Source organism: Coturnix japonica, unplaced genomic scaffold, assembly GCF_054131305.1.
Source record: "Coturnix japonica strain WE unplaced genomic scaffold, WE-NBRP24 Scf046, whole genome shotgun sequence".
NCBI lineage: Eukaryota > Metazoa > Chordata > Aves > Galliformes > Phasianidae > Coturnix > Coturnix japonica.
The window spans coordinates 576,932-595,763 of NW_028188949.1; the positions used below are offsets into that span (position 1 = coordinate 576,932).

At 41.9% G+C, this 18,832-nt stretch overlaps 1 protein-coding gene across 1 annotated transcript in view; it reads left to right on the forward strand.

Annotated features, from left to right (window-relative positions):
* The first annotated feature begins 1,840 nt into the window (after positions 1 to 1,840).
* LOC146752321 (cytosolic carboxypeptidase 4-like) overlaps positions 1,841 to 18,832 on the forward strand; it is a 97,191-nt gene continuing 80,199 nt past the window's right edge. The window contains exon 1 of the mRNA XM_085532021.1: positions 1,841 to 2,040. Coding sequence (XP_085388147.1) covers positions 1,883 to 2,040 — 158 coding nt within the window. The 5' untranslated portion in view covers positions 1,841 to 1,882. The remainder of the gene's footprint in view (positions 2,041 to 18,832) is intronic.

The following is an 18,832-nucleotide window of genomic DNA, read 5'->3' on the forward strand; positions in this document are numbered from 1 at the left end:
GAATGAAGTGTAGCAGCTCAGCTAAGTGCAGAAATCTTGACTATTGCCGGCCAGTTGGTGCCCGGAGATGTGATTTTGGCATTGCAAATATACCTGTCAGGAGGGGAGTGAAGCTTAGAAAGGGAGTTTTAAGTGGAATAGAGATGTTTCCCCACCTGGATCCTATGGATCCACTATTTCCTGGGGTTTAAAATCAGGACTCTCTAGAAGCTTTTGTCACGTTGAATGTTAGACAGAGGTTTATCAGTCTTGAGGAGAGCAGAATTCACATCTCTGCCAGTCTCACAGTATCCTCAATTAGCTGAATTGTGGCAAACCTTCCATTTCTGAGATGTGAAGACCCTTTCTTGTGGTTTTGTTTTCTCATAGAGTAACTGAAGAAAGAATCGCTCAATTAACATGCTGCATGCTTTCCCAATGTATAGAAGAGACAGGAGTTAAAGCCGTTTTCATCAGTTGCAAGGGAGCATGTTTTATTTTGCTTTGTGCTATTTACAGCTGTTGTCCATTAGGAGTCCTCAAGAGCCTCATTCTCAACTACAACAACACAGTCCCATAAGTTTAGCTCAGCAATGAGCCTGCAAAACAGCACTAAATCATGATGATGGGAGAAAGAAGAAAATGTTTGGAAATAGCAAAATGCAACTGATGCCTTTGTGAAAAGTAGTTTTTGCTTGTTGCTGTTTTAAAGCATTACTAAGGTAGACTGTAATGCACAGCATCTAGCTGGAGCTGAATAGAGGTTGTTTTCTAATATATATATGTTTTTGTAATAAAAAGTAAGCAGAACTCCTAGTATGTCTCTATTGGCTGAAGGGATCTTTTACAGTCCATTAGCGCCTTGGGCACTAATGTATACACAGCAGTGAAAATATACTAATCTCAGGGTAAGGTGCAAGAATGATAAAGGAAAAATAAAGATTAGTACACGGCTATTGAATAGCAGAGTTCTGGTTGCTTTACTGGACCACAGTATGATTGCTCTGTATGAATTCGAGTGGAGACTCTGGTCATGCCCATCAAATGCCTATGAATGGGAAGGGGTGAATGTGGGATTGTTTCCAGACCTGTCTACATCCTTGCAGAGGAGTTGGACCAAGTGACCTTTAAGGATCCTTTCCAACTCAAAAGGTTCTGTGATTCCACCTCTGTGTTTCACATTAATTGAGTAATGATTTGTAAAGCTGTTAGAAAACTGAAGGACTTTAGTACAGCTTTGGGAGCTGAGGACATAGAAGCATAACTTGCTAAATCAGCGTTTGCTTACAAGGATGCTCAGATGATACCTTTGATTGTTTTCTGTCCCTTTACTACAGAGCCTGTGCTCTGACAGAGCTGCAAAAAACATCATGGCATCGTTGTGATTCCCTGTCAGATAGTGGCTTCCACTAAAGCAAATGTGTCAGGTTGATTTGTGACAGCAGCCTGAGATTGTGAACATTCACAGAAGGATAATTTTAAGACACATCATTGCTTTGTCCTTTTCTTTTATTCTCTATGCTTGGCAGGTGTCTACCTCTGTCTTCTTCCCTTGGCCCATCTGTGGATTTTGCTCAACACAGATGGGATTTTCAAACAATCTGCTGTCAAATTTGGTCTCTTCTGAGCATGTGTATACAGAGAGCTTTTGGAGACGTGTAACTAGGCCAAATGAGGGTGCTTTTTCATGGGAATGGCAAATAACGTATCTGATAGCAAGACAATTTTCTCTGCCAAATTGCTAGTCTGCTTTGCAACAGGGGTTCATTAGGCTCTGTCCATGAACTGTTTAGTAAGATTCTCTCTTAAAAAAAAAAGTTGGCATCGTATCTCTGCAGCTTCTGTGCATAACATCTCCATGCCTTTGCTTTGTTTTACAGACAGTCGTCCTTATGTCTTTCTGATGGCCCGTGTTCATCCTGGTGAAAGCAACGCCAGCTGGGTGATGAAGGGGACCCTGGAGTTCCTTGTGAGCAGTGATCCCATTGCTGATCTCCTGAGGAAATGTTTCATTTTCAAGATTGTCCCCATGCTCAACCCTGATGGAGTCATCAATGGCAAGTGCGTTGTAGTAACATACTTATTGTGAATTTTCACTGGGTTTACCTGCAGGCTTTACTGCTGTATACTTAGCAGGCCTAGTCTTCAGTGTTTTGGGCCAGAATTCCTGTTGCCTTTTGCCTTGTGTTTTATTCATCCTGTGATCAGTCCTGTAAGGAGAATGTAAGTCCTGGATACAGCCCAGTGTGCTGTCTCGTGTGCATCAGATATTCATGGTTCTGTACTGTGTGGGGCCGTAAGGTGTCCCAACTGACTGGGTGAAGTATTAGCGATAGCAGACAAACTGAATCTTACTTGCTGAATGGAAAGTTATCTATTCTGCCAAATCAGCAGGGCAAACTTTATCTGCAAGCTGATATATCTGGGAATAACTGGCTTTAATTAATGCTTTATATAACCTGAATGGGGGAAAGATGTAAGGATCTATTAAATGCTCGTATCTTTATGGAAATGTTTCCGTATAATGAAACTCCCTCCTTCTCCTATCTCCTTTACTCTGTTTCCTCCCACATGCTTCTGAAGAGATTCCAAGTCTTTCTGAGCTTATGAATATACCAGTTTCTTTTTGCATTCTTCAGAGCTGCCTTTACATTGCTCCTACCCACATCATCACTACAACCATTCATCTGGTTTCAGGTCAGGTTGTGCTGATCCGGTGCTGAAGAAACAGGGTAAAGACCTTAAGCAAATCTTGAGCTTATTTGGTCCTAATCTAATTCCTTTCTGTTGTGGTCTGGGCTTCAGCAGAGGGCAGCTTGGAGTGTTCTTAGCCTCTGGTCTGCGACTATGAGCATAGTTTTTTGTGTTCCTGTTCTCCCCAGGACATGAGTGTGTTGTAGTTTAGGCTGTTCAGGGGAGCTGGATGCTGCCCCCGAGTATTGGAAGCTTCTGCTGGCACCAAATGTTTCCTTGATTCTTCCAGACAGCAGAAGCAAAAATGAAAGATTGTGGCTTTCTGTTTTTCCTTTCACTCTGCTTAATTAAAGTTTCCAGCAGATGGAGGGCTGGAGGGAATGTCTGACCTTTTTTCTCCAGCTGTCAGGAGTGAGCATAGCAGAGGAAGGGTCCTCAGGAGGGACAGTGTGGCTTTTGGTGACACCTGGAATGAAGGGTACTGTCTGAGCTCATATCACACAGGAACGTGTGGAGCTTCCACTGTAGTTCAACCTGGTGATGAGTAGGAAAGTTTGGTGTGGGATAGGAGCAGAGGTCCAAGGACTTGGCTATGGCTCTGTAGCTAAGCATGAAGCCTGGGGAAGGGAGAGAACCATTCCATCATGCTCCAATTTAAATGCTGTGCTGTGGGGCCTCCCATGGCTCTGTTGCTCTTGCTTCTTCCCATGTGCTTTTTCAGTGGACTGAGGTGTTCCTGCACAGAAAGAAAAGCTTCTTTTCTTGGCCTAGAGTTTATTGGCAGCTTTTTGGAGATGACTTTTAGTCCCTTGCTGCATGTGGAAGCACATGCAGGTTTCTTTGTCCATTAATGTTCTACTTCATCTAGGTTTAAGTGCTGTATTAAACTCTGTTGTCATTCAAATCACTGCCACAAAGGGAAGCTCTTTTTCCAGGAAAAGGGTCTGTAGGCCATTATTGACTGAGTAGCTGTAAACAGGTCCATACTACTTACTTTTAGGTCTCTGTAGCACATTTCAGGAAGCCACTTATTTGCCTTGAGATTTACAATCACGACTGAATGTGTCAAATCCACTGTTTATTTTGAATCATCACTCATTTCGAATCTTCATGCTTTGAAAGTGCATCTTCTGTACTACCCATCCATCCTTCTGTTATCTGGTATTAATCCTGCTCTAGTCTCGTTACCTCGGTATCTTTATATTTAAAAAAGGGTTGAATTCTTTTCTGTTGGCAGTTCTTTTGAAGCTCCTCACTCTCTCCCTCCTCCCCAGTCCTGTGTGCTGGGGTGTGCATAATGCTTCCCTGCCCGTCACAAAGATGAATGCCATCGCACGGTTACAAAGGATTTCTTCCAGCAGCCCAGCTGTGCCCCTTCCCCAGCTGACTCCCTGCTGCAGGCACAGCTCAGTGGAAGAGTGCTCATCCCAGCAGGATACCGTGCAATCACACTTCGAGAGCCTTGTGCAGCAACAAGACGATCAGGGCCTTGGTATTTGCTTTGGTTAATGTGATCTGAAAGTTGCATGCAGAGAATGTTCCTCTGTCACAGATATGATGGCAGTAATGTGATTATGCTCTGACTGTGTGTGGCTGAGCTAGGAAACAGCCTTCCCTTTCACTCCCTTTCACATCAGTCAGTACTATGAGGATTTATTCCTGTCTGTCAGTGATGGAGAGAGTTGAGTCCTGTTGCTGATGCTAAATGAAGGTAGTGGTGATGCAAGCATGTCTGTATGAGTAAGGCTGTCATCACATAAAAATAAAAATCACTACCCAATATCACATATAATTTGAGTTTGTTCAATCCAGAGAGTACTGATGAGCAGTTGTGTTCTGTGCGACTGTTCTCATGGAATCATTAAGGTTGGAAAAGAAGTCTGTCATCTGGTCCAACCGTCCGCCTACAACCAGTATTGCCCAGTAAACCGTGTCCTGAAGTACCACATCTCCATGTTTCTTTAAGGTCTCCAATGGATGGTGACTCCACCTCCCTGGGCAGCCTTTGCTCTGTCCTGAATAGCAGTCAGATGTAGGGTTTGTCAAATAAATTTCAGCTGATCTGGTAGTGGCTATTTATTTTAATGTTAGACACTACTTTTTATTAAGTGCATCCTGTGTGTTGTCACACAGTAGTGTTTGACCACTGCTGGAAATGGGATGCTGCCTCTGATAGATGTATGGTCTGACCTGATATAGTTATTTGTGTGTTTTTTTTCTTCTTTACAAGTAAAAGTAGTCTTAATCTCCAAGAACGGTGCTATAAGATGGTCCAAAGTGACAGGCATTAAATTACTAAAGGGAAAGTGTCCTTGTAGGCTGATTATCTTGCGAAGGCTGTTCTGTGAAAACCCAAGGTATTGGTTGGTGTTCAGCTGACTGTTTTCTCTCATCCCTTTATCGTCTTTTTAAATTAAATCACGGATTAACAGGGAAGCTAGAGAAGGAATTCCATTCTACACAGCGGTGGAGAATCCATGAAGGAGCACAGCACTTTGATTAGGAAACTGCTGAGTTATACTGGGTGAGTGAGAGACCCGTGCTTTGTTCCTGGCTCTGCTGTTGATGAAGTATGTGACCTTGAGCATTTCCCCCTCCTTTTTTTTTCTTTCCCCTGAGTTTTCTTCCTGGGAGGATGAAATAATGACACACCACAACCTTCACACAGCTTGAAATGAGTGAAATATGTGTACCAGGAGCATTTTCTCTTCAATCTAGTTCTTCTGATTCATCCACTAAAACCAGGGTCAGGAAAGGAACTTGTAAAAGCTTATGACAGCACAAACAGTTCTGTTACAAAGAAATACCCAGCACTGTTGGCTGTTCACACTGTTCCACATAAGCTCATTACCACACAGTGGAGCAACAAGTTGCCTGTGCACCAACACTTCTCCATGCAGTTGTGTACCATCTTGTGACCTGCTTTTAGGCTGTCTTCTCTGTGCACATGCTACATACCCTTCTGTCAACAGCTTGTGTATGCAGCCATTCCTCAGTGTCTGCTCACACCTGCATATCTTCTGCACCCACGTACCTGGTGCTCCCATGTGTATGTTAGCAGTCACAACGTGGTAGTCAGCATTTTGTGGGGATTTTTTGGCTGGACTTCTTCAGAGTCTGCAGTTTCATATAAATATTGCTATTTATTACCCCTGAATTTAGGGTTATTAATTATATCAGTATAACCTAATTTATATCACCATAAACAGCAATAATAAATAGTGCCAAATGCTAACGCGCAGTGCTTGCCAACCGTGCCCGTGTTTAATGAGTGCTTCCCCCCCACTTCCCAGAAGTATTAAATTAAAAATGATTCGGCCTTGGGATATGATTGATCAAACAAGAGGTGGAACTCCTAGATAAGTGCTTTTGTTTTAAAGAATATTTCATCTTCAGACTGCCCATGCACTGTCTATTATGAGCATCCACAGGTCTTGAACTGCCCAATCTCTCTCTTCCAAGTTCATGTCTCTCTCCTCCATTGCCACCTTCTTCCTTTTTCTTTACTCCCTTTCATGTTTCCTCTTTCTTCCCTTCTGTCTGCCCTTTTCTCGCTTTCCTTTCCCTACTGTTGAATCAAAGAAGCTTTTCAATGAGAGGAACTTGATGTGTTTTTGTAAATGAATTGAACCAATCAGTGGAGATGGGAGCCGGTGAGTCTATTTTGGTAAAGGAAGATTAATTTTTTTGGAAGCAGTGTGACTTCTTCGAAGGCATGGGGTAACCATAGTAGCTGTTAGGAAGAGGAAATCCTGATTTGCATTTTGGATTATAGCCATGGACTATTCTTTATCTGGTTTAAAAACACCCTGTTCCCTTCTGCACCTGCCTTCCCACAACACAGGCTGAGTAAGCTTTGCTGCTGCTTATAGGTAAGGCAGGTGAGCTGGGCTTTTTGTTTGTTTCTCTTTATTGATATTCACTCTCACTTTAGTCAGGCTGTTTGTTCCATCCTGTTTTACTTACAGGGCTTTGTTTATTGCGCCCTGGAATCCAGCAGAGAAAAGCTTTAACTCTGACAATTACAGAAATGGAGAGATAGAAACGTCCTCTGAAAGCCCTTTCAGAACACATTTCTATTGCATGCTCTCAGAAGGGAAACTATTAACTATTAATGTTTCCCACTTACTTTTTGAAACAAGGGCCTTTTTTTTTTCTTTTCTTTTTTTTTTGAAGGATACTTGTAGGAAGAACAGAAGCAAGCTAGTTCTTCTACCCAAAAGCATTATCTGTGTATATAACTTCTATTTCCTCCTATATTATTGTGCACTCTCCTGCACTGAGACATTTTGTTCTCCACGTAGTCAGAGGCAGAGCTGGACATAGACAGCAAACAAGCTAAGGGCCGCACTTGAGGACTCACTTGATGACCCAGAACTGCATCCTTGAGGATTAAATCTTGAAGTAGAGGCACACAAAGCCATGTGGCTGTAGACATCCCTCCTACTCTCCCTTCCCTTCTCTTGTTTGCTTCTCTCTGATCAGAGGGTTAAAGAGGAGTTGAATTCTCAGAATCTAGTCTTGCATATCTAAATGGATGCCATGCACTTTGCAAGCACAATTTAAGGGGTCTCTCCAGACTAGCTGATGTGTGATGCGTGCATTTCTTTAAGGATAGTGCCAACGGTAGTTGGGTAGATGCGTGTGGAAGAACATTTTTGCATAAGATTCAGTCCTTACTCATTTACAATGGCTGTGCTCTGAGCTCTGTGTTATAAGGTGGTCTATTTGCAAGCGCTGACTCGGGACCTCAGAGCAGATGAAAATGCCATGTCTGAGGAATGCTTGTACTGCATCTGGAATGTGGCTCAGGGAAGTGCTATGAACTGTGGGTGAACTTTCTTTGAGTGCAGTAGATGGTTCTTATCTAAGTGCTGCTCTCTTGCCTCTGGTGTTGCCTCAGCTGTCCCCATAAAGAGGACAGTGATCTTGCACTGGTGGTGAGGCATAACTGGTGAAAATGTGCTTCTTGTTGGCCATCACGGTCTTCTCAGCAGGCCGTCCTGAGAATTTTGGGTGCTTGTTCTTTAGTTCTAGTGAAGAGGGTCTAAGACCACTTATACTTCTTCAAGGCAAGCAGCCTTATTGTTCCTGATAGTCTCAGCAGATTCCCTATAGCAGAAGCCCATGATTTGGAAGGTTAGATCTATAGGATGTGAGGTAATGGCCTCAATTTGCACCAGGGTAGGTTCAGGTTGGATATTAGGCAAAATTTCTTTTTAGAAGGAATGGTGGTGTGTTGGAACAGCTGCCCAGGGAGGTGGTGGAGTCACTGTCCCTTGAGGTGTGCAGGAACCGTGGAGATGTGGCGCTGAGGGATGTCACTGGGCATGGTGGGGATGGGCTGATAGCTTGGCTAAATGGTCTTTCCAACCTTAATGAGTCTATGATGCTATGAAATCTGGCTAGTACATGAACAACATAAGATAAAATATGGGTATGTGATTCTTTAAGTCTTTGCAGCTTCTCCCTTGGTGGACCCAGAACCAGAGTCTGATCCTCCACCAAACTCTTCTCAGTACATCAGTATGCTGTGGGAGATGACCCTATTTCAGACAAAGCCTTTGCCCTGTGCTAACATGGCAGTCCATCCTTGGCTCTCCTATGGTAAACCTCTGTTGGCACGCAGCTACACCCCAGGACTCCTGACAGCACTTCTAATGCAGTATTGTTTATTCCTTCCTTTATCAGCTGGAGCTGTTGGGCTCCCCTGAGTTATTAGATCTATTCGCTCATTGTCAGTGTTTCCTCCTTTGTAAATATGTCCCCATATGTCTCTGCTCCTGAGGAATATGCTTTCTTTTCTATTTACTGCTTTTCCCAGGCACCCACCTCCTCATTGCTCTATCCACCCAGTGGCCCAATAACAGCCACAGAGATAAATAAGCAACATAACTCTTCCTAGCTATTGTTGATATTGTTGTTGTTGCCGCCCTGCATAGTAATACATATAATAACAAGGAAACAAATCTTATTACTAAAGTAATTACAATAAATAAAAAGCTGAGAAGGGAGATGAAGGAAGGGTCTGTCAGGGGAGTGATTGCAGTAGGGGTTTTTAAAATTTAATTTACTCGAGATGTTCTTTGCTGCTTTATTGATACCCTGCTGAGGGGGCTGCGACTAATTAGCAACCAGCTGTTGTTCTAACACACCCTCACCTAATTTATTGTTTCGTCAAGTCTCTAAAATAGGAGTCTGTCTGCTATCGTTGTCTGTGGGACTCGGCACCAGTCTCATGTCAGCAGTTGGTTTTATTGCTTGGTGCTTCTGTTTTCTGAAAGCTGAGTAGCTGAGACTTTGGGTGCTTTGCTGCCTTTCCTTTTATTTTCCAGCACTTTCCATGCGCTTTCAGGAGGTCGGGCAGGAGAATACGCTCAGTCTCTTGAATTATAAGAGCTTGTCCCAGAGTCCAGAGGCCTGTTATTATAACAGGCCAACACAATGCTAGATTCTGGTAAATTGCCCAGAGGGCTGTGCCACTGTTTGTATGCCTTGGTAGAGACCAAAAAAGACCTCACAGAGGAGGTCTGGCATAGATAGGGCCAAGGGTTTCTTAATATGTAATGTCTATGATCTTGTTCTCTTGCTTGTCAGTATCCTATGGAAGTGCTGTACTATTGTTTGCCTTTGGAGAAAACAGTATCATGTCTAAACATCCACAAAAACGAATTAGTTAATGGTCATTTTAAGAACAGGGGGGACCAAATGCATTGTCTCTTGTTTCTTTGGTCTTCCAGTCCCAAAAGCACGCACAGTGTTTGCTCTGAAACAGTAAAGGTTCCCCCCATGAGGTGCCTGCAGCTCCCTCGATGCTTTCATACCCAATCTGTTCAGATTAGTCAAGGTCACTTGGGAATTTCACTGCACTTGAAGATTACTTGATATGAGCTCAGTGATATTAATGTCTTGGACTACTAAACAATTCAGCTTTAAGCCTCAGAAATTATTCCATTTTATATGGCTACTACCTTGTATTTTCAAGGTAGCATGAATATTAGATATGAACACGATGTTCCGTGGGCTCAGAAAGGAATTATTTTTGTTCAGCATTCATGTCTAGTCTCCTGACTGACAACGGGAGTTCATAATCAGATGTCTGCGCTCCTTTGACAGTTCTAAGAGCCAGGAGGCTGATGTACAAAGCTAGCTTTTAGTAAAGTTAATGAGTTGATTGAATTATATTCTTATTTGCATTAGTTTGAGTGTGTATGATTATCTTTTGTTTGTTATTATGCTCATTTAAGTCCATTTGGTAATATATTATTCCCATAGCAATTGTGCCTGTGCTAGGCTCTGTGCAGACAGGCAAGGACCAGCTTGTCTCTTGTTAGGAGCTGATCCAATACTGGCACAGCGTGCTTTAGAATTGGCAAGAACAAAGAGGATACTGGGGTGCTGGCTAATGGATCTGTTGTGAAGGCTAATCCATTTTCTCATGATGTACTTTATGGAGGTGGAAGCTTTTGTAGTTACTGCTTTCCTTCACTGTTTCTTCTTAGGATGGGGGGGAGAATCTCACTGCCGTGACTTCTTCAGCCACCCAGGGAAGATTTGTGAGGTTCAGTATCATCAGTGAAGGGACTGGAGAACGCTGTAAGATGAGGGATTTCTTTATGCTTTCTTGAAATTGTCAGGATGCACCTGCAAACCCTGAACCCAGTTCACCCCATAGTTAAACACTACAATGAGATGTCACACAGATACTAACGAACTTGGATTTTGCATCTGATTCCTGGTTGTGGTAGGCATGGAGTACCGACATAAATGCTGAATGTACTGGGTAGAAGCTCATGTCATGAGTGCAAGGGCTAGTTTTGATCACTTATCTCAAGACCAACTCATCTTACCCAAGTTAATGCCTTTTGGAAGCTACAGATTCAGACTTGGAGTTGTTATTCATGGGATGGGAAAAAAGTCCACAAAATGAAATTGTAAAAACTTCACTTTTATAGATGCAATGAAGAATGTCCAATACTTTACTGCAATATCCACACTACCTGGAAAGCTGAAATTGCCTGGGAATGAAGATTATTGTCTCTCATAATATACCTTCATATATTGCTGTGTAATAAATCGAGCAGTATTTCTTTCACCCTGCAAACTGGACATCCCTGGAGTTCCAAGTGACATTTCAAATTTTATACGACCATTCAGTCCCTTTTAAGTATTAAAACACATCATTTTTTGTGATATATGCACAGAAGTTCTTTCTAAAAGCATATGAATAAAAAAACTTGGAGCTTAGTTATGCAAAGGTAGAGCTGCCTTACTGCGTGTTGGCTTTTAAATGTCTCTGTTTAGTTAGCTCGGTATTTTAGCTACTACTGTTCTTTAACATCTCTGTTTCTGTGTTTCTTTTCCGCTCTTCCCTGCCCTCTGTTTCATTTGAATAACAGATTCAATTGAATAACAGCTGGCAAAGTACAGTGGTAGGAGAGCAGATATGTGACTGCCTTGGGTTGGAGAAATGGGCTGGCAATTGGAAAATGGTGTTTTAAAAAATGGGACAAAGAGGCATAACAACAAAAATAAGCTTCATCTGGAAGCCTGTATTTTCAAAATTGCTTGTTCAAAAATGCACCCACAGAGGACCAGCTGAGGTTGAATAGTTCACCTGTGTACATGGTTCATATGATTGCACATGCAATTAGGGTAATTACACGGGCAAATTTTACCCCAGTAGTTTGAGCAAATTGTCACCTTAATTTCTGAAACCAGCTGCATGTCCCAGGGAAGCAGCAAGAGAATGAAAAACAGAAAATTAAGTTGATGCTGGAATGACAAAGAGTGGGAAATCAAAACCTCTCCTGTGACCTGAAAGACAGCACTGCTGGGAGTCAGGGAAAAAAAAGTCAGCCACACTTCTAATGCTGTAAAGCGTTGGAGTCTTAAAGGGATAGAAAAATGAAGAGCTTTTTGAAGTCATCTGGCCCAGAATTTGAGCTGGAGGAAACAATATGAAACAAAAAGAAGAGGGTGAGATGGGCAGCAAAGGGGGCTTCAGTAATGATGACCTTGTGTCTGTATGCACTGTAGAACTACGAAGTTGGTATTTGAACACACCCCAGCTCGGTGATGTTGTGATTCTGTTAGGAACCTTCAGATTAGCACGGTGATACTTCATTGCATGGGAATAGTGATTATTTTGGCATTAAGTTGCTGTAGAGATCTTGCTGTGTTCAGAGCTCAGCCACTCTTCCTTGTACTGTTAGAACTGGCTTGTAAATTCCACAGGTGGATGTGTCCCTGTACGAGGTGCTTAAATATTCCATTACATTCGATAGAGCCTCTTCTGCGTTGTTTGCTTGAGGAAGTAGAGCACAGTGAGGAAGTGGGAGTGGACAATACAGTCTAGATCCTAAACCACCTTTTGGGTCGCTTTGATTTGTCTCCAAAAATGATAAGTACTTAAGGTATAGTTATTATAGTTGAAGAAGTCCTATTACTCCTACTCCTGTAAAGTTATTATGCAGTGACAACCTTCTGGGTGAGTACAGGGGTTCTTTCTATGTATATCACATGGCATCTCAGATGGTAATGTTTCTTTATCTCCCATATCTCTAATTTTTCTCCCCTACATGTTCAGAAGCTCAGCTTTTGATTAAAAAAAATCTATCCTCCATTTAAGGGGCACCTGGTCCCACTGAGCACCATCTAAAGCAAAACTTGCTTCCCAGGTCTATCTCTGGTCTGTGACGTTTCTACCAGTAGATAACAATGATAACAGTAATGTAAACTTTGAGGAACATTTTGCATATTCATTGTCTGGTAGTTTAAAGGCTTTTGTATTTTTTTTTAATGTAATTTAAAATATACATTAAAATTTTAAATTATATTAAAAAAAAAAAAAAAGATTTTAAAAAAAGTGTCTATTTTTCTGTCATCCCCCTAATGGTTATGACACATAAGAGGATGTAAAGTGCAGAGCAGCTGAACAATCATAAACTATTTTAATACCACTTAAAAATGAGAAGAAGCAGGAAAAGAGGTTTGGGAATTAATGAAGTTTATTGCACTCGTCTGTCACTTCTACAGAGCATGATTGGGGTTTTAAATCCTTGCTCCAGTGACGTGGAAAAAAACGTGGTGGTCTTTCATCCAAGTCCCTTATAGATGTTATTCTGTCACAGAAATCTCTAGTACCACATTTGAGCTCACGGTGAATTCTATGCTCCAGTGGATGTAATGTTAAGCAAAGCAGTTCTGGATTATATTTGTGGTAGCAGAGCTGTAAAGCAGAGCCTGAAAGTGAAGTCAAGAGTTATAGGAGATTATGGCTGTTACATTTTATTTGAACTTTTTTAGGTGATTCAAGGTAAGCTCCTTGGATTTAGGCTGAGATATCTGGGGAGTCAAGGCTGGAAAGACAGGCCATACTCTGTGGGTTAAACCATTTGCAAGGAATACCCAAACCTCTTTCTAGTTGACCTGTTTAGTGTCTCACTATAAACATATATTAACATTCAGTGTAGAAAGCTCACTGCTGAAGGCAGCAGAGGGGTGACTGTTCCCCACCCCCTCCAAAACATGTCAGGGAAGAAAGCTTGCTTTGGAAGACCTCCATGCCTGGGTGATGCATTGCATGTTTTTGTGTGTGTGCTAGTTTTCAAGTGAAGAGCACCAAAGAACTGCACTAACTGAATTAGCTGTAATTTGTCTCTTTCTGTGATGTGCAGGTGAGGGCACCCTTGAACTGTTCTAGTTCTCTGTCTATCTTTAGACTGATTCGAGCAGCACAGGATCTCATCAAGCATGTAGTCTGTTCAGAGGCAGTGGCTTTGAGCCTCCCAACTCATAATACTAATACAACTGGGAATCTAAATAAAAAGGAGAATGTTAAGAAAAAGTCTCTGTTGCTGTAAGCAGAAATAATCAGAATCAAGTCTATCTTTCCATTATGTGGTTTCTTACAGAAACAAAAGCCCAGCTCGGGGCTGTTACTTATAATGAACTGGTTTGGCCAGTGTTCGTGCCTTTCCCTTTTTTTTGTTGCCATGTGTCAATTCTGACTGTGTGTACTGCTATGACAGCAATTTATTTCTTATATCTTTTGTCCCAAAGGGTGTCAAAGAGCCATAACAAAACTGTATGTACTTTAATGTCAGGCATTGCTTAGTGTGCTATCTTTGGGCTGCTACAGAGTAGTTCTTTATAACCTCTGAACCTGTTGCCTATGAATACAGGACGTTGCTGGATTTAAGCCATCGGGCAAAAGTCACAGCAACTGGGTGTGCAGCAGTTATTGTGAGCTACAGAGTGACTGAAAGAAATCCCTTAGATGCAATCAGACAGTGTCCGTATTCTGTTTTTGTTTTCCCCCAGCATTTTATCCATCTTTGAGAAACACCTGGCAGCTCTGAAACCACAATTGTACTTGCATGATCTCAAGTGGAATGGCTGGTCCCTAAACAGCATGTGTCTACCAAGCACTATGTCTCCACAAACTACCTGCAGGGCATGGTTTCTTGCTTAAGCCTGATGTGAGCTTAAATAAGGAGTTTGCTTTGAGGTTTGCCAAGAAGCGTTCTTTGTGTGTAAATGTGTATGCAGCCATAGAGTAATGGAGACCATTTTGACACAGGCTATCAGGATTGAAAGGCTGCAGTTTTGCTTGGAGGTTACGTATACGTTTTTATATGCAATTAGTTAAGTTGGGGTTTAGGCATTTAAATGGCCATTTGTGCTCTCACTTTTGAATATTATGCTCATCCTTTGGGAATGAGCTTGTGCAAATTAGGCATGAAAATAAGCATACGTTTTGTGTGCTGTACTGTCAGCATTTTGCTGTATTTGGTAATAAACTCGTATTGATTTATCAGGTTTTTTTTTCCCTCTCTTGATATTTCTGCTGTAATCTGAAGAATGTGAGCTGGTGGCTACAAAGCAGCAGTACAGCAGTGTTTTCCTTTTCCTAGTGACTGACTCCTTTAATTGTTCCTGTAGCATAAGCTCGTATTTCCATCTAACTCTTATTTAGGATACTCTCATGGTGAGTTGGAATTCATCCCTGCTTTGCCTTGTGGTTGAGTAGTGACCAAGACTTGCCCCTAGCTGATTTATCCTTCTTTTATCTTCTTTCCCTTCATACCCACACAAAAAAAGTCTGTCTGTGTACCGAACTGTGAAATACATGGGAATACAGAATTGATATTGTTGGTTCAGAGCTCCATCCTGGAAGCTTCAGAGAAAAAACTGCTTACAGGGGGATGAAGGCCTTTGAAGGGCTTATTAGTGACTTGGCCTATGGGCTTCCTGGGGGCTTGCTAGACTCTGCTGTATCACAACTTTAATGTCTCCACATAAAGTTATCTACTGTGAATACTTAATAAGGGGGATGAAAAGATCAGATCAGTTGATGAAAAGAACAGTTCGAGCTGATGCTAAGTTGCTGCCCCAAAACCTTGAGGATACTGAAATTTGCAATGAAATTTGGAACCTTTGAGTCAGCTGACTTATGATCCATTGTAGCATAATAATATACACTGTTGTTTAATATACCTTCCATGATTCTACTGTTAGAGTAGGCATCAAGACATGAGAGCAGCATTGTGAGTGCCACAAAGGGTAAGAATTTTGTCAGTTAATGTTCATTGAGGAAGAAATTAATCTTTGGTTCTTTCACATTAATAATCCTATTAAGGGTTGGCTTAATGAAGTTTTACTGACTAATTTTCGAGCTGTAATTTGCCTGTGATTCTTTTGAAAATTTTTTAATGAAATGGAAATTTACATAGACTGCACAACAATAACCTAATGAAGTGGCAAATCATATTTTAAAATCACTTGTGATTCCAAATGGCATCTTAATTCTTGGAATTGAAGACCATTCACACTGAGAGGTTCTGAATCATTGAAAGTAAGATGGAGCTTTTTCTAACCCAGGAAATGCTAACGAGTACAAAATGAGTCTGTGAAATGGTTCATGCAAGCTTGGACCAGTTCTGTGTGTTGCTGAAAGAAAATGAAATAGAGAAGATCTGAAAGGAAGCCCTCATCTTCTTGAATGAATGCTATGGAGAGTCTGTGCTTGGGTAGCACAAACATGATACTGTCAGTGAATGCAGCCAGTACCGAGATGGGGCTGCATTCCTACAGACTAATGGCAAAAGAGCCTGGATGGATCATGGTCTGATTGTCATCTCTTAACACTTGAGAGGGAGCGCAAAGAGTGATGAATGTATGTGAGTGTTACAGAGAGCAGAGCTGAGGCCCCAGCAGTGGCTCCAGTCTCCTCTTATGTTTTCACAAATCACCTGGGAACTGACTCAGTGAAATTTTTCATTATAGAGTGATTTCTGATTACTGTAGGTAGCCCAAAACAGGGCCTACTGGGTAATCTCTAGAGGCTTTCCTGGGTGTTTTAACTCCATTCCTTGCCCTTGAAGAGCTGAGATATGCCTCCATTAAGCAGCCGAGTTCAGGAGCTTATCTGCATTGCTTTAAGCTTTCTAGTTTCGCATCAGCCCATTAGAGAACCTCTTTCCTGGGTTGGAAAGGAGAAGGAATTCTTTAGATCTGCCAGTATTTTTCTAATACCTGATGCTCATAGGCTGCTCTTTTTACACTTTAAAATGTCACATTGGATTCCTGATGGAACTGGAGATTTTTATCTTCCTCTTTTCTGCCAGACCTGACATTTTTCTGGTTTTCTTCTACACTGAAGGCTTAATTTCTCACATGTGTGAGACAGAGTGAAAATTAAACAAACAAGCTGGCAGATAGATAGAATGGTTCTTCATGTCTGGAAAGCTGCAATGAGCTGTGACTTAGGAATTACAATGCTTCATATTCAAACTTTTCTTTTTGATGCATTGGGGTGGCACAAGAGCTGACAGTGACATATGGAGAAGGCCCTGTTAGGAGGATTGAGGCTGTTATGTGATAAATGACACAGTATGTCAAAGGACTTCTATTATCCATCATGCTGGCTTCCTCTGAACACGGTCTCATTGAAAAGAGAAGTAGCTGCACGTACAACTGGGGGATGCTGTAATAGGGTCAGTGGTATGCTCCAGAGAAAATAAGAAAGCTGGCAAGTACATGTTTGCGTGGGAATTGATGACTCTGGAGCTTTGAGTTCAGAATTTTCAAGTCAAATTTAATTCAAATATCTGAGGTATCCCCACTGTACATTTGTGTCAAGGATGAGCCCTACCTTCAAAAGAAGCTTTCTCAAAGCTCGCTCACGTATTCAGAAGGCTTCAAAAACCCACCAAGTTTTCAGTGTTGAGAAGCTAAGCTTTCTTAGGAAAAAAAAAGAAAGCTATTTATTATCAAGTTCTGGACTGATGGCATGATTCTGGCTGCTAATAAATCCCCAGAGTTCTCTTATTGCGTTTTTTTAACCTCTGTTGACTGCTTTGACTCTGAAATGCAGTGGAGTAAAAGTTGTGATCTGCGCTTTCCTATATGCAGGAGACATGTAAGTACTGTTGCCCTTATAAATACAAGGGATAAAAAGTACTGCTGACGGAACAAGACTTTGTCTCTCGTGACCTGATACAGAAATATCCTCTGTAAGGCACCTTCCACCCTTCTTGACCATACAAGTTAAGAATCAGAGCAGGCTTTCACAGCTCTGTGCCTCACACTGGTGGAGAGTCTGTCAACATTTTCCTCTCTCTCATCACCCTTAACCCAACAGTGCCTCCTTGTTTGTATAATCTATGTCAGAATGACGCACGAACTGGGGGCTGTTCAAGAGAAGCGAGGAATGTATGGCACGGCACAGGCACTCATCCTTTTCAACCTCCTTTAGACCATCTCTTTTTGCAGTACCCATAATAGCTGTTTTTTTCCCTGCTTGATTAATGGACCCTCAATAGCTATGTAGTCTATAAACCCAGACAAGACAAGTAGCCTGTCTCTTTTGATCCCTGCACCCTAATAGCCTGATTTTGACTCCGCTTAAGTGGTGTTTATGTGCCCACATGAGCGGTAGTAATTGGTGCAGAATATCAAATGTCACTATTTGACATTTCATTCGTAACAGTAGTATTTAAAGTAAAGGCTTTAACTTGATGATTCATCAGTAGCCAGTGTCAAATGATCTGGGACGGTCGGTATTTTAAAAGTGTCAATCAACAGATGGATCACTCTGGAGATAATTTAATCAGAGCCCATCAGTGAACTGGCCTTAAAAAACAATCCTTCAGGATTATTGTCACAGCCGTATTGTTTAGAAGATGAGAGCGGTGCTTGCTTGGGAGCAGGCTTGGGAGCAGAGTGGCTCCTTCCATAGCTCCTCTAACAAGCCTGTTTCCTGAGAGGATGGAGTTGCAACTTCCTCAGTTGACTCTGCCCTGTAGTTAAATACAGGACTTCAGGCTCTGTTGCTGTTGAGCTGAAAGCTCTGCTTCTTCAGAACAAAATCTGCAAAACACAAACCAGCCTAAATATATAGATAACTTCACCCCCTCCAACTCCTAGCACTGCTGTGCTCTGTTTTATTTGACAGTACAGCTTTTTCTTCACCAACTCTTCATGTGATGAGACGCTTATTTCAGCTGTTGACCCCTATCAGTGACCCCTCACTGGGAGATCAGGTGTAGAGAACCGGGCTATTATCTACCTTCCACTCCTGTGTTTCTAATCAAAGCAGCCGATTTTGCTAATGCATACAGCTGAAGTCACAGTGAGGAAGACCTGGCTGAGTACAGAGAAAAGAAGTGCTTGGAACGGTAGAGCAAGGGGTAAGAAATCCTAAGAGTAAGAAAAATCAAGCTGGGAGAAAAGATGAACAAGCAAAGCAGGGAGAAATGTTAAATTCAGTTTCATATAGAATGTACAGCCATGGCAATCAGTTCGTGGAGTGAGGCAGAGCATCACCCTCCATGCACCTGTCCATCCATGTTCCTTTAGCTTTCATACTCACTGAGGTGTCAGCAGCACGCAAGCGTTGTATTAGATTTTCAGTTTATATATTTAAGATAAAGCAGGTTAAAAAAATGAAATCCAGAGCGGATCTGAGAGGGTTTAGTCCAGGTGAAACACATACTGTGCTCTTCTGACCCAGGCATTGAATTCTTTGACATCTCAGATGCACAGAGTTCTGAGCCCCAATGCATTGGGTTCACAGAAGAGGAGATGGCAGGACTGTCACTTAGCATCTTCTGTTTCAGAACTTACGGTCCGTGCTACTACTGGCAATCACTGT